Consider the following 23,231-nt stretch of genomic DNA (forward strand, 5'->3'; position numbering starts at 1 on the left):
CCCTCCACCTGCGGTCCCCCTGCAGTGAGGTGGGTGAGCGCTGGCGGGGTGCCCGGGGGTGCTGGTCCTACCAGGCACCGCGGCAAGATTCACTGCCTGAAAATCGTAGCAGCATCTGCAATAGCAACCCAGGCGAGGCTGATGACTGAGGTGCACATCGCACGTTTCGGAGTCCCTTCGATCCGCCCCACCAGCGGCATGCTGCCCAGGTGACGTTCGTCCTGAAGCAAACCCACTGTGCTCTCCCAAAGTCAAACTGTACACAGTGAGCGGCGGGAGGTTTGCTGGCACTGTGGCTCCGACAGCAAAACACCGAAATCCTGCGGCTGGTCCCCCCGACCCTCCATGCAGCCAACAGGAACCAGCAGCTCCGAGGTTCCTGCCCAGAGGTGGGACAGGGCATCCCGGTAACTCAGTGGAGAGCCTGGGCTGACCCAAATTAGCACAGGTGAACCTTGCTCTCCTGCCCACTGCGCCTGCTCCCCCAGGGCCACCCCCCGCTGCAGTAAGGGAGGGCAGAGCATTGCACCCCTGTCTCACCCAGCAGCACGCTGCCCACCCCATGAACGCTGCCATTTTCTCTGCCGGCACCGTTACCTCCTCCTCCGGACCTGCCCAGGGAAGGTGCCTTCCCTTCACTGGAGCCGGGAGCAGTGCCGGCCCCGTGCACCTCTCCCCATCCTGCAGCCGCCTCCATCCTGCTCCTCCTGCAGCCCCACATGCAGCACAGCGGCTGCAGTGACACCCAGGTTTCGTCCTGCCACCTGGCAACGCTGCCCCGCATCCCCTTGCCAGGGAGATGCTGGGTCTCCGCCGGGGAGGTCAGCAGCACCGGTCTCCCCCCATCCATCTTCAGCATCGCCAAATCCTCCACCAGCTTCAGAGTCCATGCTGCTGATCTGGCAGCGCTATTATTACGAACTTGTTTTAATTGCTGCGCAGTGCCTCGAGCACCCTTCACAGGGCGAGGGATGCGTATGAATAAATTGTCTATTCTTAGCCCTGATGGTTCCCTGTTGGGAGCGCAGGGGCGAGGGCTCGGTGCGCTCGGCAGCAGGACCCGCGCCGTCCTCCGGCTGCTTCCCAACCTGCTCCACCTCTCACAGTGCCCTTGGTGGGTTCCCACCACCGGGAAAAGGTTTTCTTGAGCAGCAGTTGCATTTTTCCCACCAAAGGGGATTTGCAGAGAAGGAAGATCCTGTCTCCTTCAGGAAATCTGGGTGTGCCCCAGGAGGGAAGGGGATGCTTGGGACCAGAAAGCTCTGTGCCACCACCACGGGAGCTGCCACTCGGTCCCTGCTCTCCTCCCCGGACCCCAAAGCCCACAGCACCCCTGCCCAGGTGCCCCAGTGGGGCTGGGGGACGGCGTGGAGGAAGAGTGCTCGTCACCTCAAATCCATCACCTGCGTTACAGCGAGGGGAGGGACTCTGACACACTTTAGGACTCAATGCAAAGAACCGCTGTTCCACCCCACAAGTCCACGTTTTACTGCGGGCTTGGCAGTGCCAGGGATGGGCAGGGCAGAAAACGCTCTGAAAAAAGGCATCAGCACCGACAGGAGGGATTTCAGCGGAGCATCCCGGCTCCCCGTGTGCCAGCTCCCACCGCCGCCCTCGCCATGCACCCGCCGACACCAAGGGCTGAGTGACGCGCGGTGACAGCGGCCACGAGCCCCCAGACACATCGGCTCTCTCGGATGTTAAACAGGAGAGCGGACACTCGCCTCCGAACCCCCGCGCAGCGACAAGCCCCTGTCCCCCGTGTGCTGCAGGAACCGTTTAAGCATGCCAAGAGCATGCCAAGTTACACGCCCCAGCTCGGACGGTTTAGGATCCCCCCCGCCGAGCTGGAGACAATGCCGTTCCCCGCGCCGCCAAAGTGCCAAGCGCACGGCTGTCCCGCAGGCAGCACTCTCCCAAGGACACAACCCTCCGAGGACGGCACAGTGGGCTCTCCGGCAGCACTGCAGCCAGGATTTAGCCCCTCTAAGACGTCCCACCTCCGCGCAACGGCCGCCTGCACTGGACGAGCCCTCTCCACCGTGGGAAGCAGCACTGCAATGTGCTTTGAGCTCTTCTCCCCACATTTGCTGCGGGGGCCTGTCCAAGCACTGACGATGTGCAGCCCAGAGCCACAACCGCTGCAGGAAAAGCCGAGCCAATACTACAGCTTGGGGGAAAGCATCAGCCAAAAGTCACTCAAACAAGGAAGCGATTTGTCGTCTTCTGGCTGCGCTTCCCCCTGACAAAGGAGCGTGGAGAAGGGAAGTCAGCTGTGATCACGTGCGGCGTACCGACCGAGCGACCACCGAATCGGCAACTGGGAGCGCTCACACCAGGAGCCTGACAGATAAAACAGAACAGGGGAAAAAGGATGAAAAAAGAAATGCCATGTGACCCCTCGCTCGATCCAAGCCAGGCATCGCATCCAACAGCTCTGAATATGAAATACACACAATGAGCTCCAGTGAGTAATTAATCCCTTCAGGAACACTGTAAGTGATTGCAGACAGTTTACCAAGAAAAAAAATTGGCAAGTCATTGAAAAAATTACCATAAAATGTTTCTTTTTCTGCTCCAGTATGAAATACAATGAGATCTGCTAGGAGATCTCTCTGCTCTGCAAAATTTGAAGGCGATGGATTTAAGCTGTTTTTCTAACAACACTCCACCTACCTGCCAAACGATGGCTGTGAGAAACCAGCGCGACCCAAGCCGGAGCGGCGAGAGCAGCCGCCTCCAACGGCTCTCACCACCTCGCCTCGGCGTCGGTGGGGCAGGAGGGATGATTTCTGCAGGGGACGAAGCGCTGCACAGGAAGGTGTCCACAGCACCTCACAGCTGCATCGCCGATTCAAACCCTCCGGAGGCCTTTTGCAGGTCAGAAGTACGGGAAGTGCCAGCAGCAGCGCTGGGCATAAACCTGGCTTATGGAGCAGGACAAACCCTCCCAGTGATGGCATTTTGGGCTCCCTGGTGATGCTCAGCTACACGAGCCATCCCCCTTCGCCTGCCTCCACCTCCACTCCCCGGCCCCGTGCTCCCTCTCGCCTCCTTCGCCTGCTCCAGCGTTAAGCAGCCGGCCCTCCAGCTGGAGGGCGAAGAGCCAGAGGGCTCCGATTTGGGCCCCATTCCGGCCCATCGCACCCAAAGCCCTGCCTCTGCTCGGTGCCCTGCATGAATGGGCAAGGAACCACATCTGTCCACATCCGCCCGCGTGCAAAGCCACCGCGTACAGGTGACCAACCCTGACATCCCCCGTGGACAAACGGACAGGCACCCGGAGGCATCTGCGGGGGGGGGGTCTGTCCCCTGACCCAGCCTCCGCACCCCCCTCCGGGGAGCACCGACCCACAACACAGCAAGGGAAGAATTCAAGGGCACTGCAGTTGCCTTTTACTTTCATATGTCCGTGGTATTTTTCAACCATTTTTCTACTTGTAAAACTGGGGTTTATTAAAAAGAGCATTAGGAAAGGTATTTTCTCCTGTCGATAAAATGACTTAAAATGAGTTGGAATTTCAAAATTAAAAACACACCCTAAACTTTCACTTCCACTTGAAATCACTCTGGTTTTGAAAACAGACTTTTTTTCCCCCGTGTCCTCTCCTGGGTTTTCCCCATGTCCTCTCCTGGGTTTTCCCCCTCTTTCCTGTTCTCTCCTCACCGTGTTTTTGTTTAAAAATTCATCAGGCCAGGGAAAAATTCTGGGGCAGGAAAAGAGGGAAGGAAAAAAAAAGAAAAAAAAGCGGAAGAAACTGTGGCTTTTGCAAACCCATCTCTGCACAGGGGAGAGCAGCGCTCCAGACTTTCCTTCCTCCTCTTGGAAAGCGAGAGGCGCTCAGAAGGACGAGGGAGTATCATGTATTAACCAACCTCCCGCACACCCTCAGCAGCGGATGCAGCCCGGTTGACCCTCCGCAGAGCCCTGCAACTCTCTCTGGGCTAACGTGGCTCCCCCAGCACGGCTGCCAGCCTCAGCCGGGGAAAAAGGGATGGATGAGCCAGGAAAATCACCCTGCGCGTCAGTGTGGGACACAGCCCCCTCCGGCACTGACCGCAAACCCCGGCTGCTGCTCCCAGCTGAGCTCGCAGAGACCTGAACAGCTCATACCAGGGCTCTCGCTCCGACGAGCCGAGTGCCACAGCGTGTCCGGCCACGGTGCGGCTCTGAGCTGGACGCTGGTTGATGTGAGGCGCATCCCACGCACAACACTGATTTGGGAAAGGACCGAGATGTACCCAGACGCTGTTACTGGGCGGCAAGGTCGCTCCCTGCACCAGCACGCCGTGCCCAGCGGCCGCAGATGCCGAACGTGGGGTGCTGCCGCAGTGGCAGGGACATCCTGTGTCCCTGAGTGTCCCTGCAGTTTCAGGGGTTGCTCCCACCCCAGGCTGATCCCGCTCTGCAGCGCCAGAGCTTCCCCACTACAACGTGCATTTTAAGGACAGCTGCTGCGCTCTCCGCGCAGGACGCGTGTAACGTCTGCTTACGAGCGAGAACGCTCTGCAAGGGGATGAAAAGCTACATGGAAATGGAAGATCATTACCATGATCTCCTTGGAAACATCCCATCAGAGCAAGTTTTTCTTCCTCCTTCTTCTCTCTCCCCATGTGCACGAATTCTGGCACCCCGTGCGTCGCTTGGCGTTGCCTCAGCACTGTGGGTCCAAAATGCAGGCGTCTGATTTCTAAAGCCATTGTCTAGGATGTGCTATTGAGCTGTAAAACATGGATGGTTTGGGATGGAAAACAGGCATCTCTTGCAATACAAAAAGAAGCTGGCAACCCAGATTTGATTTGTCTTTGAAGCTATAGAGAATCTCAACCAAACAAAATTTGCTTTATTCCCACAAAGGGAACAAGAATCTTAGCAACAAAACAAATCAGCACCTCTGCCCCCTGAACACAACGATGAGCAAACCGAGAGCCGAGCAAAGGGAATGCGGCTTCGCCCCGCTGGTCACTGCTGCGGCGTGGAGCAGCTGGTTTTGGAAAGCAGCACGGCAGCATTGTATGTGTTAACGTGCTCCACTTGGGAATGCGAGGCTGGAAAAGCTGCTTTGCAAATTTACTCTTGATTCGGAGCTCTGGGTTTCTCTCCTCCTTGCGTGCCGTTACATTTTGCAAGAGCTCATGCAGCTGGTTCAAGGCAGGGAGGTTTTCAGGAACCCCAAGAGTTTCACCAGTTCTAGCACAATGACTATTTGCCGACACCCCGGAAAATTTATTACTTGCTATTCGCTTTCAAAAGTAAGCAGGGCCGGGAAGCACACAGCAGTGCAAACAGCAGCTGAGCTGAGATCTAATCCTGCCCCCAGGTTACCGTACTTTCCCCACGACTAATAAGCTATCTGATGGGAGGCGACCTCCCACCGCAAGCAACGCTGCCACGCAATTTCTGCTTGCAAAGGGTTTTCGGAGCAGCTTTAAAATCCCAACCTCCAGGCCCCGCTCTGCACAGCCCTGAAAGCATCTTGCAGGCTACAGGAAGAGATTCCCTCGCTCATCCCCCATGCTGCTTTATGAGCAGGGCTGTTCCCCTCCCTTTGCAGGAACCGGCCACATGTTCTCCATCTGGGAGCAGATGCCCATGAGCCAATAAGCTCAACTTGGAAAACTAACTGAAAATAGCACAAAATTTCTGAGCGCTCTACAGACCACAGCCGGATGATGGATATTAGTGCTCCAGCAGCACCGGGACGCTGTTTGGCACAGCGCAGCAAAAGCACAGCTAAAAGGGTCCAGGGAAATGAAAATGAGATGGCTGAAGGTGCTGCTGCCTGAGCGGCTGCCCTCTTCCAGATGTTCTTGCCTGTAAGGAAGGAGGGTCTCAGTCTGCTGGTAAATCAGTCCCCAAACTGCTGCTGTGCTCAGCCTGGAGCATTGCAGGACACTAGCTCTGTCCCTCCCGCATCCCTGAAACCGCTGGGGGACATTCTGGTCTCCAAGGTAAAACCAAGCAGCCACAGGGCTGCTGTAGCTCTGTCAGGCTGTAAGGGCTCCCTTGCAGCTGTACTGGCGTGGGCAGCAGTGCGATGGGCCGTGCCTCTTCTGCTCTGACGCAGGGCAAAGTCCTGGGAGAAAGGCTGAGACACCACGCAGGGCAGGAACCCTTGCTGCCCCATCACAGCGGTGCCTGCGGCACCACCGGCGCAGGACTGAGGAGCAGGAGGTCTGGGGTTTGTTCTGGGTGTTGCCGTTCCCCACGGGGTCAGGATGCAGCCAGCTTTTGAGTGCATTTAAACCACTCGACAGCGGGAGACAGGAGGTCCAGACAGTGATATATCCAGCCTCAAACCAACCTGGGGTGAGCCATCAAAATGGAATTTGCCAAAAGACAACGCGCTGATGATCTGTGAGCCCCCAGCTATGTACAGCCCGAGGCACGCAAGACTCAGGTCTGCGGCTGGGAGTCAGGCAAATGTCGGTGCTTCCCCTTGGCCAGCGATCACACAACACGTCCTCCAGGCCGAGCAGGATTCTAACCCTATGCCAAGTCTATGTCCCTGTTATTTGGGAGGGAAGCCACCGCTACCAGGAGCCAACAGGTCCCTTGCACACTGGCAGCTCTGCTCCCAGGACCCCTCATTGTTGCCCTGGGTGACTCCAACTCCCTGCAAGGGTTTTTGTTACATTTTTAAATGAACTTGAGGTCTGTGGGAGGCACAGGAGTGCAGGGCAGCCATCTTCCACGGTGCCTGGCAGCGGCTGGAGCAGCACCGGAGGAAAGGCCACGGGCTGTCCCCATTGACTCCCCACTGCTGCTGGCCTTCAGCAGCCTCATCTTCCCCAGCCCAGCGGGACAGGAAAGCAGCACAGCGAGCGCCAACAGAGCGAGACTCAATTCACTCCCACCTTTTGGTCCGCAGCCACATCAAGCCCAGTGAAGCCCAGCTGCGGCACGAGGCCGACTCCTTGGGAACAGGCACGCGCCTCTCTGGGCTCACAGCAGCAACGCTTCCAGGACGCTGTCTGTCCGTCTTCCCTGCTGGGACGGAGACAAGCTAAACTTCATTATTTCCCTTGCTTTTGCTCTGTGCATTGGGAGTTTGGAGCTGTCTCCTCGTCACTCCCTTGGTGCAGTGGAAGTCAGGAGGCTAAAGGCAAGGTGGCTGCAAAAGGCCACAGCTGGGTGGCCGCAGGCCCTGCGCTCGTGGTGGCTGCAGCACCCATGGCCCCACATCGGTCCTGCCCTGGCAGAGCCGGGCACTCCCAGGTCCCAGCCCCAATCTCTCAAACGCCTTTCCTCCTGGTTTTAACGCGGTGGGGGACTCAGTTGACCCCACTCCTGCAAAGCAGCGCTTCCACCTCAGAGCCTGCCAAAACGCTCTGCCTTGCCCAGCTCCACCGCCGCCGGGTTTGCTCATGACGCTGTACTCGCCCTGGCAAAGCCTTCTCCAGCTTCTGAGCCACCAAGGCTGGGAGAAGCCTCGGGATGTGGGAGCGGGCGCCTGTGAGGCTGACAGGGTGTCCCCCACGGCACCACACTGGGAACCGGCTGGGGAGGGACGTGCTCGCCCCATCGAATGGCCCACAGCGTGTTTTCTGCCAGCCCTGGCTCACCTCAGGGAGCTCCCGCGCCAACAGCAATCGATGCGAATTAGCCGCTATCTTTCTTCCACTTGTTTGCATCAGCTTGGAAATTTAATGCCAAGTCAGAGATAAAGAGAACTGGAAACACCCGGACAGCACCTAACACTTCCAGCCCGAGGGGTTCATTAAAGAGATGAGTTTCAACACTGCAGGGCCCAGCCCGAACAGCAGGTTCCCTTGCCTTGCTCCCCAAGTACCTCCCTCCCTGCCAGCGCCCGCATCTCCCCACACACTGGGCTACGAACGGGAAGGGCTGCTCTCCATGGGGGAGGGGGGTTAGGGAGCCCAAACCGTGCCCACACGTGAAGGGGTCCCCACCACGCTCCCCACAAAATGCTGACAGCGTCCTGCCAAGGACGGGGCCGCGCAGCCGCACCACGACAAACCAGCTGATGCCCCAGGCTAGAAAAAATACGGGTAAACTCCTTTTCATGTCGATCTGGGCTGGCACAGGACCAAGACTTACCCTACGCCGACACGCCTGAGACGACGAAGCTGCGCATGGGCAACGGACGCGTGATTTTGAGAAGTGTCTCATCAGTGAGTTATTCTCAGCCCACGGCTATGCTGAAAGCTCACACGGCTATAAATAGCCAGCAATGGAGCCGTACCTGAGTCACAGCTTTGAACGTGCTTCACGGCTGCTCACCGAATCAGGAGAGCCGGGCTGCTGAGTGCAGGGGCTGAGGCAGTGCCGGCACTGGGGACGTTTCAGTCCCACTGAAAAAGCACAGAGGTGTAAGCTTCACAAAAGCTCAGCTTTAGCCAGCCTGGGCTCCCAGTAGAGCCAGTAAGGGCTGGGTTTGGCCAGGACCGTGCACTTCATAAGGGCACTATCGAAGAAGCTTGTCTGGTTGCAGGGTCTCACTGCCAGCTTTGTCACACTTGGCGACACAACCTTGCACAAGATGTGCAGAAGTGGGACATGCAGCAACCCCAGATCCCAACCACGCAGGCTGGTGCCCAGCGGGGCTGGCACTAGAAATAAAAGTGGTTCAGCCTTTCCCTGGTGCTAAAGGCGTGGTGTTGCCCCTCTGCCATGCTGCAGTTATGACATTTCCCCCAGCTCACACACCGCAGGCTTCAGCACCCGCAGCACAGCTCTTCCCATTTTCCTAGGTCGCATGAGAACGACCACAACCTCCGGCAGCTTCAACGAGCTGCAGAGGACCTCGGCCACAAGCCATCCTTCCAGCTCACCGAGCAGGAGAGGTTCCCATCCCACAGCCAAAGCCAGCCAACCGGCTGGTGAGCCAACGGAGCTGGCATGGAGCCCAGCCCTCCCGCCATGTCACCTGTGGCTGCAAGTCAGGCACGCAACCTGCCGAGGGAACCGCGGCTTCGTGAGCCTGGCACGAAATCCCAAATTCCAGATCCTAACTGAAAGTCACCTCCTGGGTTCCCTTTAGAAGGTCCCTCCCTAGCCAGCTCACCATCCCCTCCTTGCCCGCACTGCTACTGGGCAAGATCCAGCCTGGGGGAAATGTGAGGACAGAGCAGCCCTGCCTTTACATCTTCAGAAATTAATTCCTGGATTTGCCATAAATTCCCTCTGTTATTTCAGGAGGATGCTTCAAGCCAGACCCTTGCAGGTACATTGGCCAGGGGAAGGTTACAAGGTGCTCGCCTCGTGACGAGCAGGAGGGCTCTAGGACAGAGGTAAGGTGGCTGACATGAAACCAAAGAGCGATGTGGAGTGAGTAAGCATCACCGATGCCTACGTCAGCTAGCTGTGCAAAACCCTGTGCTCCCTACAGCTCACATATTCACGAAGGTGGAGGCACACGTCCCCGCTGCAGGACGCGCCTGCGTCTCACCGGGCAGCGCGGAGGCACGTGCCTGCCCGTGGTCTGCCCACGCAGCACCTCCAGGGAGCTCACGCACCACGCTGGCCCCTGCGCCGGGGCCACGGGGCTCTCGAGCCACCTCCCTGCTGGAAGGCTGCTCCCAGGAGCGAGGAAAACGTCCTGCCTGGCCACGCTGCGCTTGTGCTAAGCTCCCCTACGCAGATTCCAGCAGCTCCTTCCAGCGGGAGATGAATCTCAGCCCTTCTCCTGAATTAATAAAAAATACATTACTGCCTCAATTGGACAAGACAAATAACAGTGTAAGGAATGAAAGAAATGCTCGAGCGAAGCAAAACATGGAAGAAATGGATTAGAAGAAAGGCAAGCAGATCAGCGGGTGCGCTGGGCACTGCTCTTCAGTGTCACACCCGCCTTGACACAGGCATATCTCCATTTGCACAGCTTCTAATCTCAGCCCTGCAATGCAGCATCCCCTGCCTTCCCAGCTCCCCTCCGTGCTCGGCTCCCCGGCTCTGAGCTGCAATGCAGCAGCGTGGGAAAGCCCTGCTCCCCCTTCGCCCTGCGCCCCTCTGTGAGGCAGCGCCGAGCCTCCTGGGCCTCCTCACCTCGCACATACTCTGCCTTCCCGAGCTCACCGCTTCCCAGCCGGAGAAACAGCAACCCCTCCCCTGGCTCCCTCGGGAGAGCTGCTTCATGTGCCCGGAGGAGGACATGACTTTGCAGGGTAGGGCATACAGCAGAATCGCACTGTATCCGATATCCTGCGTCCCTACAGCTCTGCACAAGACACCTTCGAGGTGCGAAGCCTGGAGAGGACAAGGACTAAGCCACCCCCGAAGGACAGAGCCATCCCCGCGAGTGGACCCAGACTCAGCAGCTTCACTGCTGGGCTCTAACCGCAGCTGCTGCTGGTACCAGAAACACCGCACACACGCGCGGCCCTGGGACATCGCTGCCACCGCGCACGCAGGGCACCAAATGCCACACGTGCGGTGGCACAAAGGATGCTCTGGACTGGACAAGTGACCAGTTTGGAGGACGTGTCAGTGGGTCAGCCCAACACTGCTGAGCCAGGAGAGTGGCGTGGGCTGACCCTGAGACCGCAGCCCTACAGAAAACCACAGCCCCACAGAAAACCACAGCCCCACAGAAAACCGCCTGGTTACCCCCAGGCAGGCCCGCAGCTCAGCCAGGCAAGCCGGGAGGCACACGCTGACCACGGCAGACGGGCTGGCACTCGAGAGTGGTGCCACTCACAGGTTACACACCTCGGAGTGTGCACGCTCTGGCTCTGCGCTGAGCTGGAACAAATCCTCCCCCGTGCAGCGGGCACAAGCATCAACCAAGTGCTGTCCTCGGATGCTCGAGTGAGAGCAGGCAGGGAGGACCAGGAAAATTGTTGTCTGGCACCACGAGAGGCCGCATAGGAAGGCAGCGAGTTGGCAACCTCAACAGATATAACAGGGTGATGGCAGAGGGAACTCGTGCCAGAGAAGGGCTGTGGGCAGAGACACGTGCTGCCAAAAAGCCATGAAAAGCCAAAGATGCAAAGCTGGAGACAGGGGGCATCAGGAAGGAACTCTCCAGAAGGACCCAGAAGTGCCACCAGTTCCCCGAGTGCCACCACTGCTCACGAGGCACCTGGACGGGCAGGACCCACGGGTGTGCTTCTGCGAGAGCAAACCACCCAGCAGCCCCCCGCAGTCGCTCTTGGGGGACAGGAGGGCCCTCAGGGGACATCGCCCAGGCCCCACTGTGGTCACATCCCACCAGCAGATCCCAAACAGCACTTCCAGAATTGCATACAATTCTGCATTCATTTACGTATTTTCTCAGTGAACAAATGTTGGATTTGGGGGAAAGATACAGGCAGCCACTGAGAAAGTCCCATTTGAAGAGCAATTTTCAGGCTCTTTGGGGAAGAATTTGTTTCAGCAGTGAATCCTCAAATATTTTTGCCTTCAAGAGTTTGCTCTGCTACTTTTCCATGGGAAAGTTCGACAAACAAATCTGGATTTTTTTGTTTTTTTTAAAGCACTTTTTCTACACTGCCATTATCACTGGGAACACGGCACATCCCAAACAGCTTCAGCAGAAGCTCCGGGGCCCTCGGGTCACGTTTCCAGACCTTCTCCCCAGTCACCGCAGCCATCTCAGCCAGAGAGAGGAGACACCTACTACTCACTGTACACGACCGCGTACCTCTCCCCTTTCTCCTCACCCCCACCCCGAATGCAGGAGTCCAGCTCCGCAGCCAGAAGGAAATAAATCCCCACCCCAACGACCTCGTCACACGGGCGCCATCACACAGGGGCCTTAAGAGAGGAATAACGTTAGTGTGACAGTGATATCGGGACAGCCACACTGCTTTACGAGGCAATAACCCATTCCCGTCACCATGAAGAGCTACTTGGTCTCTGACCTCCTTACGGTCTGCTGCCAGGGAGCCTGGCTATTGCTGCACAGCGCTGCAACGGGCCCGTTAGCGCTTAATTAACCAGCCAGGAACACCATGGGGCAGAGGCAGGAACGCCGTGGGGCAGAGGTGCTCCTTTTAATCCCATACCATATGCCTGGCTAGCAAGGACAGTCACCAGGAGGGGATCTCCTTGGGAAGGGATACCTTGGTGAGACCGTCTCTGCCAGAGCCAGGAACGTGCTCGCACGGGATGTGTCAGACACCAGCCAAGCGTCTTTCCTGCGCTGTGGTTTCTTTTTTAAACCGACCGCAGTCAGACGCGACGTGAAGCTCCTGCCCTTCAAGGAGCCCATCTGCCTGTACCAGCCCCTTGGCTCTCCTCCCCGCCACCGACGGGCTGCTGGCACCAGCTGCCCAGCCAGCCGCCAGCCCCGGCATACCGGGGTCTGCCCTGCCTGCGTGTCGGCACCACGGAGGTACCGGGTCTCCGCGGGCACGTGCTGCCCAGCGAGGACATCCCCGCTGCGCTGCGCAGGGAAGGGCGGCACTGCCCACCTGCTGCAGGGCTGAGACGGGCTGTGGCTGCACCTGAGGAGTTTGGCAAGGCTGCAAAGACTCCTGCAGCATTTCGGGGAACACCATCTCCCCTGGGATCACACGTGTGTCCGCCTGGGCTCTGGCCCATGCAACACCCGCTGCTTATTCACTTATGCGAATTAGCAGCCACTTAAGAGGCACCATATACAGCAAGAGATGGACAAGGAAATGGCTGCAGAAAGTAACTGCAGGATCTTGGAGGTGCTCTGGGGACCTCTAGGTAAGTGCAGCGATCATGCTGGGCACCGCACCCCAGTGCTAACGAACTCGCATGCAGCCCGTATGCGCCTCTGCACCTGCATGCTCTTGTCCGCTGCACGCGAAGACGAGCACGGCAAGCTTTGTATAGCGAGCTCTTCCACCACGTTGGCCACACTTCCTCCGTACCCTTCATCCTGTGGCTGGGCGCTGGTGTAATTAGCAACCCCAGCTGCCAGCCAGCTTTGATGAGAAGCCTTAGTCTTTGGTTGATGTGAAATGTGTAATTTGGATGATGGAAATAGCCTCTACAAAGCACATGTGGTTGCTGTGTCCCAGTGACCTCTCCCATCTTGCGCAGGCTGCTCTGCTTTAAACGTGGTTACATCTCCAGCAGCTCTACAAAGGCTTCGGTGCCATCAAACAGATGACACAGCGGCAGCAAGTGAATGAAAGGTAATATTTGGCCACCACTAAATAAACTGTATTTTTGGCCAGCAGAGGCTTGGGAGTGCTTCTGGCAGGAGGAGCACGAGGTGGAGATGAGAACTGGGGTGTGGAGACCAAAGAGGCACAAGGTCTCTGCAAGCCATCGTGTCTGGCGGAGCAGGGAGCTCAGGTTAGGCAGAGGCAGCGCAGGGTTCTCAGCACAGGTCAACAGTTCAAGGACAACACTGGAAGTCCCTGCAACTCCGGCCTCTTTCTTCCCAGCGCAAACCAAGCTTGCAGGTCTTCTCGTGCCACTCTGGATAGGGTGCCCTCCAGCAAACACGGCCAAACAGCTCAGGCTGATGTTTCTCTTGCCGAAGGGATCCATGAGAACAGCAGAGAAACCTTCCCTCCCTCCCAAGCACCTCCTGTAGCAACCAGGAGAAAGCCCCTCTCCTGGTCCTACTCACCAGCCCTAGCAGGGTGTGAAGCCCACTCTCCTGAGCAAGGGGGATCCTGTCCCTCCTGGCTCCATCCCCACCGCAGGAACAACCTCTCCCTTGGAAGCCAGGCTGTGGAAGATACTGTCCCCCCTGGAGAAGGTTTCATCTGCCTGGATCACACCAGACAAGCAGCAAAGGGGCCAAGCCAGAAGCTCAGCGTGTGTCCAGGCTCACGCACCCCAGTCATGGTTCTGCTGCCGGCACACACGAAGTGACGGAGCAGCCACCACCACTGCCACACTGCTCCCTCCTCTGCACACCCCCAAGCTCCTGTCGGCATCCCCACCACACAGGCTGTCAGGGACGTGCCAGGTCATGGATGGCTTGGTTAAGCAGGTACGACTCAACAGCACAACTCCCATGACCATGAGAAGTGCAGCCCCATGGAAGGAAAGCGACGTTTCAGCAGGGTTAAGCTCCTGTCCTGTCCACCCCATGTCCACCCCACGCACTGTCCCTACCCGACTCTGGACAACCAGCCCTCAGTCCCCACCGCGGGAAGCCTGGCAGTCCGTACACCATGGAAAATTATCTACTTCAGCAAATACACAGAGCAGGGGACTTCAGAGGACAGATTTGCAGTGTTTGGCCCTCACGGACCAGCTGACCAAGCCTTCAGATGGTAAGTGCGGTCCAAAGGCATACTCAACACCGCCCAAGGTGAAGGTCAGCCCTGTGGTCCTGAAGCAGGCCCTGACGCAGGCAGGGGCTCGGCAACCACCCCAGAAACCAAAGCAGGTGCTGGGGGCGCTTCCGCAACCCACGGTCTTCCTCAGCGTGTGCACAAGTCCCTGTCCTGCAGGCAGGATCTCTGGTACTCCAGCAAGGGCCACAAACCAGGAGTCACTCCCACGTGGGCCAGTCCTGCACCCTCAGGGAAGCTGCAAGAATTTCTCTTGGGGCTGCTGAGGAAAACCCCATCTAAGAGCAGAGCACCACAGGGGGACACCAAGATCCCCCCAGGCATGCCAACACCAGTGGGTGGAGATCCATTAGTCCCAGAAGTGGCAAATCCTCCCACAATCCTGCCCTGCTCCCATGGCATCTGGTGTCACCCCGGCATTAGGGCTGAGGATGGATGTCCATGAACCCAGCCGCGGGACCACCGGGGCAGCCTGAGCCCTCGCAGCCCCGGCTGCAAGGCTGAACTCACATGTCCAGCCTGCTCATCCTCACAGTCTGCCTGCCCACGCCTCGAGCGAGCTCACTCTGTGGCTTTCCACAAGCTGCTTGTGCAGCCCCAGCGAGCCCCGGGATGCTCCAGCAGCTGGGGCAGCCCCTGCCAGGGAGGGGGCTGGGCAGGGTGCGCACCACCGCTGCTGCTCCCGTGGCTGCGCACGGCCGGGGGCCGAGGGCGATGGCCTGGGAGGCTCCGTGCCTGTGTGCCGGCACGCCCCGGCGCACGCTGTGCCAGAGCCCTGCGCTGGAGCAGGGACTGTGACACCCCAAAGGTTCCTGGAGCGGCAGGGTATGCAGCAGGGAACCGGACTGAGCAAGCACGGCTTTACGGGTGCCTGACTCTGGCACGTACTCCAGCTCGCTCCACCTCTCCAACCACCCCCCAGCCCCCAGTCAGGGTGAATCTCTCCCCTTTCTCCCCATGGCAGAGCTCTGCTCACAATGCAGCTCGGAGAAGGCGTCTCAAGGCAGCTCTCCAAGCATCAGAGAAGCTCCTGGCCCCCTAAAAGGGCGTCCCAGGCACGGAACTTGAAGGGACTGGACACACCAGGGCTCCCAGCCCTGCCTGTACAGCTGCTCCCCCCTGCCACCAACCACCACGGCTTTAAACCCGGCTAGCTCGGCCCCGGGAGCACCGTGACAGCTGTGCAGAGCTTGTTTGCCACGTTCTCACACCGCTTTGCCAGACCAAACGGGGCTCTTTCGATCCGCCAGCCCCGCGCGGTCCTTGTGCAGCCGAGCCCGCTGAGCCCACGGGCGCTGCCGGTCGGGACGCAGGGGCGAGCGGGCTGCAGCAGGAAGCAGAGGGCTCCCGAGGCCGCCACGGTTTCCTAGAGATCAGCACGCAGCCGCGAGGGAAACGCGAGGGCTGGGCACGCCTGTACCGAGACCCGGCATCGCAGCCCACGAGCGGGGCAGCGGGTCCCGAGATCAGAGGCACGGCCGGCGCCGGGGGCCAGCGCTCGTTGCTCTGATGAAAACCCATCGTGCGCACAACGAGCTCTCGACCGTGCAGGCTCGGGGATCAAACACGCCGGGACAGCGAGACGGAGGCGGCCACGGGCTGAAACCGGCTCACGCGCAGCCTGTGACAGGACCCTTGGAGGACGCCAAAGACCTCGGAGGGGCTCTGGATGGGAAGCCTCCCGCCCAAAGCGCAGGTGGCAGCGCGGACCCTACGCACGGCACCTCCGCCGGCAGCCTCCCGGCGAGAGTGGCCAAGGTCAAGCCCCGGGGCGAGCCACCCCGACGGCGGGGAGCGGCCGCGGCACCTGGCCGGGCAACCTCCATCGTCTTTGGCGGGCTGCAGAGACAAGGGGTGACCGAAAAGACCCGCGGGGCAGGGCGAGCTCGACCGCCACCTGCCATTCCTCCTCGCGAGGAGGCCGGAGCCAAGGCAAGAGCCGGCGGCGTGCCGGCCCTTGGGCTGGCCGACGGCGCCTTCTCCCTCAGCACCCCTTCTCCCCCGCCCCAGCGCCGGGGACGCCTCCGGCGGGTCCCTGCCCGGGTGACGGGAGCCCCCGCAGGCCCAGCGGCCCGGCCCCCGCCATTTCCCCATCCCCTGACGGCGAGGCCGGCGGGGCGCAATGGCCGCACTCACCCAGCATCTGGCTGAAGAGCAGCTGCTCCAGGTCGCCCAGCACCGTCACCACCAGCTCGGGGTCCACCTTCAGGTAGGGCTTCTCCTCGGCGCCCGCCGCCGCCGGCCCCTTCCCGCCCAGCAGCTCGTCGTCGCACTTGCCGCCGCCGCCCGCCTCGGGGGCCTTGCTGAGGGGCTTCACCTCCGCGTAGGGCCCGCGGGGGATGCGGCTGGGCTTGCCGGCGGGCGGCGGCTTGGCGGGGCCGGCGGGGCGCGGCGGCAGCAGCGAGTGCTCGGAGCGGGACAGGCTCCGCGACATGGCGGGCGCCTCCCGGCCGCGGGGGCCGCCGCCGCCCCGGCCGCCCCCCCCCCGCCGCCGCCCCCGTTGCCGCCGCCTTGGCCATGTCGTCGCTCCAGCGGGGCTCGTACAGCTGCCGCTTCTTCTCGGCGTCGGTGAGGAAGGCCAGGTTGGTGAGCGACTTCTGCTTGCGCAGGTTGGAGCCGGCCGGCAGCCGCCCCTCCGCGCTGCTCGCCTTGAAGACGCGCAGCTCCGCGCCCCGCGGCCCCGCCGCCGCCGCCGCCGACTTCGCCCGCTTCGGCATCACCGCGCCGCCGTCGGGGCCCCGCCGGTAGCCGCGCTCCTCCTCGCCCAGCTCCACGTCGGGAAGGCTCTTGAGGTTGCTCCCCAGCATCCCCGCGCTGCAACCATTTAACCCGCCGGGCGCTGCTGCTGTCGCTGCTGCTGCTGCTGCGGCACCGAGGACACACCGGGCGAGAGAGAGAGAGAAGCGCCGTCAGCGCCCGCCCCGCCGGGGCGGAGCGGAGCGAGACGGGGAGGAGATGGGGCGGGGGGGGGGGGTGGTGAGCGGCGCGGCCCCACCTCGCCGCTCCGCCGCCGGCGGGACGCTGCGAACCAGCGGAATGTCAGGGGCAAACAAAAAGGGCCCGCCCTCCTCCGCTCGCGGCTGGCGCGGGCAGGGGGCGGGGCGCGGCGCGCGCGCCCGCGGCGGGGAGGGAGGGGAGGGGGCGCGCGCCGCGGGGCGGGGGCGCGCGGCGGCAGCGGGGCCGGGCGGGGACCCCCGGGCCGTGCGGGACCCGCAGCACCGCGGGGCAGCTCGGGCGCAGCGGGACCCCCGGGGGCGAGGGGCGAGGATGGCGGGCGCGGTGCTGCGCGCGCCCCCGCCCGTGCCCCCCACGTCGAGCCGGCCGCGGCCCCCGCCAGCCCCGGCACCGCACCCCGGCCGCGACACCGCACCCCCGGCCCTGACACCGCACCCCCGGCCCTGACACCGCACCCCAGCCCTGACACCGCACCCCAGTCCCGACACCGCACCCCAGTCCTGACACCGCACCCCAGCCCTGACACCGCACCCCGGCCCCGACACCGCACCCCAGCCCTGACACCGCACCCCCAGCCCTGACACCGCACCCCAGCCCTGACACCGCACCCCCAGCCCCGACACCGCACCCCAGCCCTGACACCGCACCCCAGTCCCGACACTGCACCCCAGCCCTGACACCGCACCCCAGTCCCGACACCGCACCCCAGCCCTGACACCGCACCCCAGTCCCGACACCGCACCCCCAGCCCCGACACTGCACCCCGGCTCCAACACCGCACCCCCAGCCCCGACACCGCACCCCAGCCCTGACACCGCACCCCAGTCCCGACACTGCACCCCAGCCCTGACACCGCACCCCAGTCCCGACACCGCACCCCAGTCCCGACACCGCACCCCCGGCCCCGACACTGCACCCCGGCTCCAACACCGCACCCCCAGCCCCGACACCGCACCCCAGTCCTGACACCGCACCCCCGCCCCGACACCGCACCCCAGTCCTGACACCGCACCCCAGCCCTGACACCGCACCCCAGTCCCGACACTGCACCCCAGCCCTGACACCGCACCCCAGTCCCGACACCGCACCCCAGTCCCGACACCGCACCCCCGGCCCCGACACTGCACCCCGGCTCCAACACCGCACCCCCAGCCCCGACACCGCACCCCAGCCCTGACACCGCACCCCAGTCCCGACACTGCACCCCAGCCCTGACACCGCACCCCAGTCCCGACACCGCACCCCAGCCCCGACATCGCACCCCGGCCCCGACACTGCACCCCAGCCCTGACACCGCACCCCAGCCCTGACACCGCACCCCAGTCCCGACACCGCACCCCGGCCCTGACACCGCACCCCAGTCCCGACACCGCACCCCGGCCCTGACACCGCACCCCAGTCCCGACACCGCACCCCGGCCCTGACACTGCACCCCAGCCCCAGCACGGCCCAAACTTCCCCGTTTCACCCCAGAGGGTGCAGGAAGGGCCCAGGTGGCCCCAGGAGCCCCCCCAGGGACGCTGTGGCCCCCGAACCCAGTGGGGCCTCTCCAGTGATCCGGGGGAATGAAGGGGGGAAAAAAGAGGGGGAGCGGGATCTGGTTATCATCATTTTTCGTTAATTACCCGTCCCTTGGGAGGGGTGAATTAAGTCTATTTGGTGACCTCACGCAGGCTGCCATGGCAACCGCTGGAAAATATTGCATTAGAGCCCATCGCTGCGCTGCCGAGATAAGGAGCCAGCAGGGCCGGGGGCGGCGCGAGCCCCCCGGCCGCCCCCCCGTACGGCAGCGCGGCTGCCCCGGGTGATTTGGGGTGCAGCCTGTGGCGATGCCGAGGAGCCCCGACACAACCTGGCCTGGATGGGACGGCAAAGCGTGCCAAGAAAAGAAGAGCGTTCTGCACCGAAAAGTGCTGCTGGGGCGGGACGGGTGCACAAGCCGCCCTGCTGCACCCCAAAGATGCCCTGAGTTTGGGGGGGGCTGTTGTACCCCTCGCTGAGCTACGAAGCTATTGCCTGGGTGTCGGACCGGCTGCGGGGGGAAACTTGTGGGGCCATGTCATTTTGGGGCTGGCGGGGTGACCAGTGTCCCCTCCCAACGTCCCCTGTCCCCTCTGGCCGGGCCCAGCAGAGCCCCAGAAGGTGCCATGGCACCCGGGGGAGGCGTGGAGCAAGGGAAAGGATCCGGCCCTTTCCCCAGCACCGAACCCGCTCGGCCTCATTCCAAAACCTCCCCCAAGGCGAGCAGGGCAGCTGCGCTGGGAGTACGCCAGCCCGGCTCGCTCCCCTCCTGCTTTCTCCTGGAAAACCCTCCCGCCCGCTGCCGGTTTCAGTGCTTCCCAAATCAGGGCTCAGCGCTGAACCCCGCTACCCTCTGGCTGCGCGGCGGCAGGGCCGGGACCCCCGCTGCAGCGCCAGGCTCTGTCAGGAGCCACCGCGGCTCTGACCGACTTCTGTCCCTTCGAATCACCCGGCAAAGCTCCCCGCTCTTTTTTTCCCCTTCCCTGCACATCCCTGGAGCATCCCACCATTCTCCACTGCCGCTGCCCTGGCAACCGCCGCCCCAGCATCCCCTCCAGCAGCCGCCCCCCCAAAATCTCCCCCCAAAAGCAAGCAGCAGAGGGGGTCGGGGTGTCCCCAACATTGCAGCAGGGAGCTCGCACTCAGGCTCATTCACCCCCCAAGAAAGGGGGTGTCCCCACCATGGGTGCAGGGAGCCAGCGGTGTGGCGGCACCCGCCTCCGCTCCGGCTCTCTGCCGGCTTCTTGGAAATGGGTCATTCCTGGAGCTCGCTGGGAAACTGGGAAGAGGAGGGAAAGGAGCGAAGCGGGGCCATGTCCCGGTGGCATCACCGGAGCCACTGCAGGGGATGCCGACGTGGCTCCTGCGGCCGGGTCAGGCTGCGCCGCTGGGTGTAGTTTTTTGGCCACAGTGGCCACCGGATGCGGCAGCTGCAGCCGTGCTGCTCCCAGGGGACTCGGGGCACCTCCTCTGTGGGGGTACCCCCCACCGCCCTCCAGCCCCGGCTCCCATTTGGGCACAGGGCCACGGGGGGCTGAGCTCCTGCATGAGCCTCTGCCCCCGGCACTGTCGCGGCAGCCCCCGGCAGGACCCCCCGTCCCTGCCAACCCCCCCTGGACTCACTCCGGCCTCGGCGTTTGGGGTCGGGGTCAGGTCCCTCCACAGGAGCGGGGCACTCGTCACCCAGGGACGGGGCACTCTCCTCCTCCGGGTCCTCCTGCAGCCTGGGGGGCAGAGGGGGGGGTGAGGGGGGGGGGGAGCAAGGGTGCATTGTGGGGTGCAGCCAGCTGGGGACCCCCAGGAGATGGGAACACAGTGCCTTGGGCTCTGCCAGGGTTTTGGGGACACTGGTCTCATGGCAAGGGGGGTCCCAGGGCACCCCGTTCCCCACTGAACCCATCCCCTGCCCCACACCAACTCCCATGGGTGCCCCAGGAACCCCCAGCACCCCAAACCTGGTGGGAACCCTCCTTTTGGGACAGAGCCCCCAGACCCAACCCCACCATTCCCCATGGCCACCCCCGCCATGCCTGCCTGCCCCCCCCTGTCCCCACGTCCCCCTGTCCCCACGTGCCCCCACCGCCCCGTGCCCCCCTGTCCCCAGGGACTCACCGGTACTGGAAGGGTGCCACGGTGGCGGTGACAGGGTGGCTGTGTGGGGGGCCTGAGGAGAAGGTGATGGCCCCCGACCCAAATACGGGACCCCTGCCCTGTGAGCCACCGTGGGGCTCATCCCCTGTCCCTGCCATGGCCGCCCCACCGCCCTTCCCAGGGGACCCTCCCGGCTGCCCCCTGGCCCTGCCCTGTGCTGGGGGAGCTTTGGGCAGCTCGGCGGGCTCCCCCACCCTGCCTGCCCCTCTCCTCCCGCTGCCCGCTGCCTCTGGCCACTTCCCAGGGAACACTGGGGGTCTCGCCGGGGCTTTCTGCCCCCCACGGGGGGGGACGCTGGGGCTGCTTTCCCTGCGCTCGGCCGGCTCACGGCCCGCGGCTCTGCCAGCGCCTTTGGGCCTGAGGGTCTTGGGGCTGGGGGCCGGCGCCTTCCCCAGCCGGGGGGACGGAGCCCCGTGGGGGACGGGGGGTCCCGGGGTGCTCAGCAGGTCCGTGACATGCAGCTTGCCATGGGCTACGGCACGGGGCACCGGGATGGCGGAGGTGTAGTGGCTGCGGCTGGCGGGGTTGACGTTGGCCATCCCGTTCATCCTGGCGAGGTGTCTGCCCGCGAGGCTGTGGGGGGAGAGGAACGTTGAGCAGGGCCCGGCACGGCGAGGGGGTGGGCATGGGGGGGCACCCACATCCCCTTGGCCACACCGGGCCCTGGTCTTGGACCCCACTAAGCGTGGGTGCTCAATGTCCCCACCCCGGGAGGAGGCTGCTGCATCCCACACCCCAGGCTGAGGACATACGTGATGTCCCCCCAAGAGGGAGCCACAGGGCCAGGACAGGGACCTTCCCCAGGACCCTGTGCAGCCCCATCCCCGTGTCCCCAGGTCCCTGCAGCAAGGCCACATGGGCACAGACCCTCACCAGTTAGGGCTGCACCACAGGCAGGATGGGCCCCTCTTGGCCACCCAAAACCTTCTTCTGGTCCCCAAAACCACCTCCTGGACATCCAAGACCAACTCCTGGTCACCTGAGGCCATCTCCTGGCCACCTAAGACCATCTCCTGGTCATCCAAGACCAACTCCCGGTCACTCAAGACCATCTCCCAGCCACCTGAGACCATCTGACCACCCAAGACCACCTTCCAGTAGCACGAGGACCACCTCTGTCACCCCATTCCTCAGGCTGTTACTGGTGTCTGAGCCCCATCTCTGCCCTCCCCATCCCCAACGTCCCCCCATGTGGTGCCAACCACCCCATCTCTCCATGCTCTCATCTTGCCCCGCAGTGAGTCTCCCTGGCACCACCACCCAGACAGTGCCCTGTGTCCCCTTGCCTTGGTGTTTCGCTCCGTGCGGATGAGGACGGGGGCTCAGCGCACCACCCCATCCACCCAAAGCACCCACAGGCAGGCAGGGCCGTCTTTGCCACCACCAGTGACAGGGACATCGGCACGGTTGCAGTGAGTGGAGAAGCTCATCCCTCCCACAAGCTTTGTCCAGGCAGGCAGAGCAGACCTCAGCAAGAAAATCAGCCATGGAGCAGAGCTCCATCTCCAACCATCTCCCACCTGCAGCTCTCGAGAAAAAAACCCTCAAAACTAAAAAAAGATTTTCTCCAGGGGATGGAGTGCTCTCTAGAAAAACGGGGAGATGTGGCTCCCCAGAAGCCTGTGCCAACCTCTGCCCCCTCGCCCCCGTACAGCCGCAGTGAACCGAAAGGCAAAGAGGCACCAGGTGCCACAAATCTCCCGGGACACACATTTTGCTGGTTGCTCCAGCATGGTTTCGCTCAGCCTCCTTAAAGAAAACCTCCATGGAGGGGAGCGGAAGTTTTTTGGGGTCCCTGAGCATCCTAGGGGGGACCATCAGCTCCAGGTCAGCCACCCACGGTCCCTGTCACCCACGGCGGGGTTCCTCTCCCCCCGTGCTGGCCTAGGGCCGGGTGGGTGCAGCGAGCACAAGCGGGTCTTTGTGCAGCTGCTCCAGCGAGCGTGTTCGGGCTGTGCTGGAGCCGCATGAAGCCGTTCCCGGCGGGCTGGGGGGACGCTGCCGCCCAGGTACAGGGCCGCACACAAGCCGCTCTGTTTGCAGCCCAGGGCCAGCAGCCTGGCCAGCCTTTCAAACCACCCGGCCAAGACGGAGCTTCCCCAGAGCTGGAGAAGGTTTCTTGGCAAGCCGTGGGGTGCAGGGGGACGGCTCCGATCACCCCCGATGGGAACAGCACCCAGCCTCAGCCCTGCACCCATTGCATCTCCCGGCTGAGGGTGTTGCATGAGCAAGGTCCAACAATGCCCCAAACTGCCCATTTTGCCTCTTCCCCAACCTACAGCTGCCCTGAGCCTGGCTCCCCCCAGGCTTTTGGGAGTCTGCAAGGACCAAGCCCTTGCCCCACATCCCCCCCAGCAAGGACCCCCCCCGGGGTGGCCACGTCCCTGCCACGGCAGTGCTCGGGAGAACAC

The 23,231-nt window shown here is 62.4% G+C and overlaps 1 protein-coding gene across 1 annotated transcript in view; it reads right to left on the reverse strand.

Moving 5' to 3' along the window:
- Nucleotides 1-21,368, reverse strand: part of NAV1 (neuron navigator 1) — a 60,724-nt gene extending 39,356 nt beyond the window's left edge. The window contains 4 exon segments of the mRNA XM_075722572.1: nucleotides 16,330-16,669; nucleotides 16,671-17,056; nucleotides 20,278-20,393; nucleotides 20,782-21,368. Of these exon segments, the coding sequence (XP_075578687.1) occupies nucleotides 16,330-16,669; nucleotides 16,671-17,056; nucleotides 20,278-20,393; nucleotides 20,782-21,368 (1,429 nt within the window).
- Between the last annotated feature and the right edge of the window lie 1,863 nt (nucleotides 21,369-23,231).

The sequence above is a fragment of the Pelecanus crispus genome, chromosome 17, assembly GCF_030463565.1.
Source record: "Pelecanus crispus isolate bPelCri1 chromosome 17, bPelCri1.pri, whole genome shotgun sequence".
Lineage (NCBI taxonomy): Eukaryota > Metazoa > Chordata > Aves > Pelecaniformes > Pelecanidae > Pelecanus > Pelecanus crispus.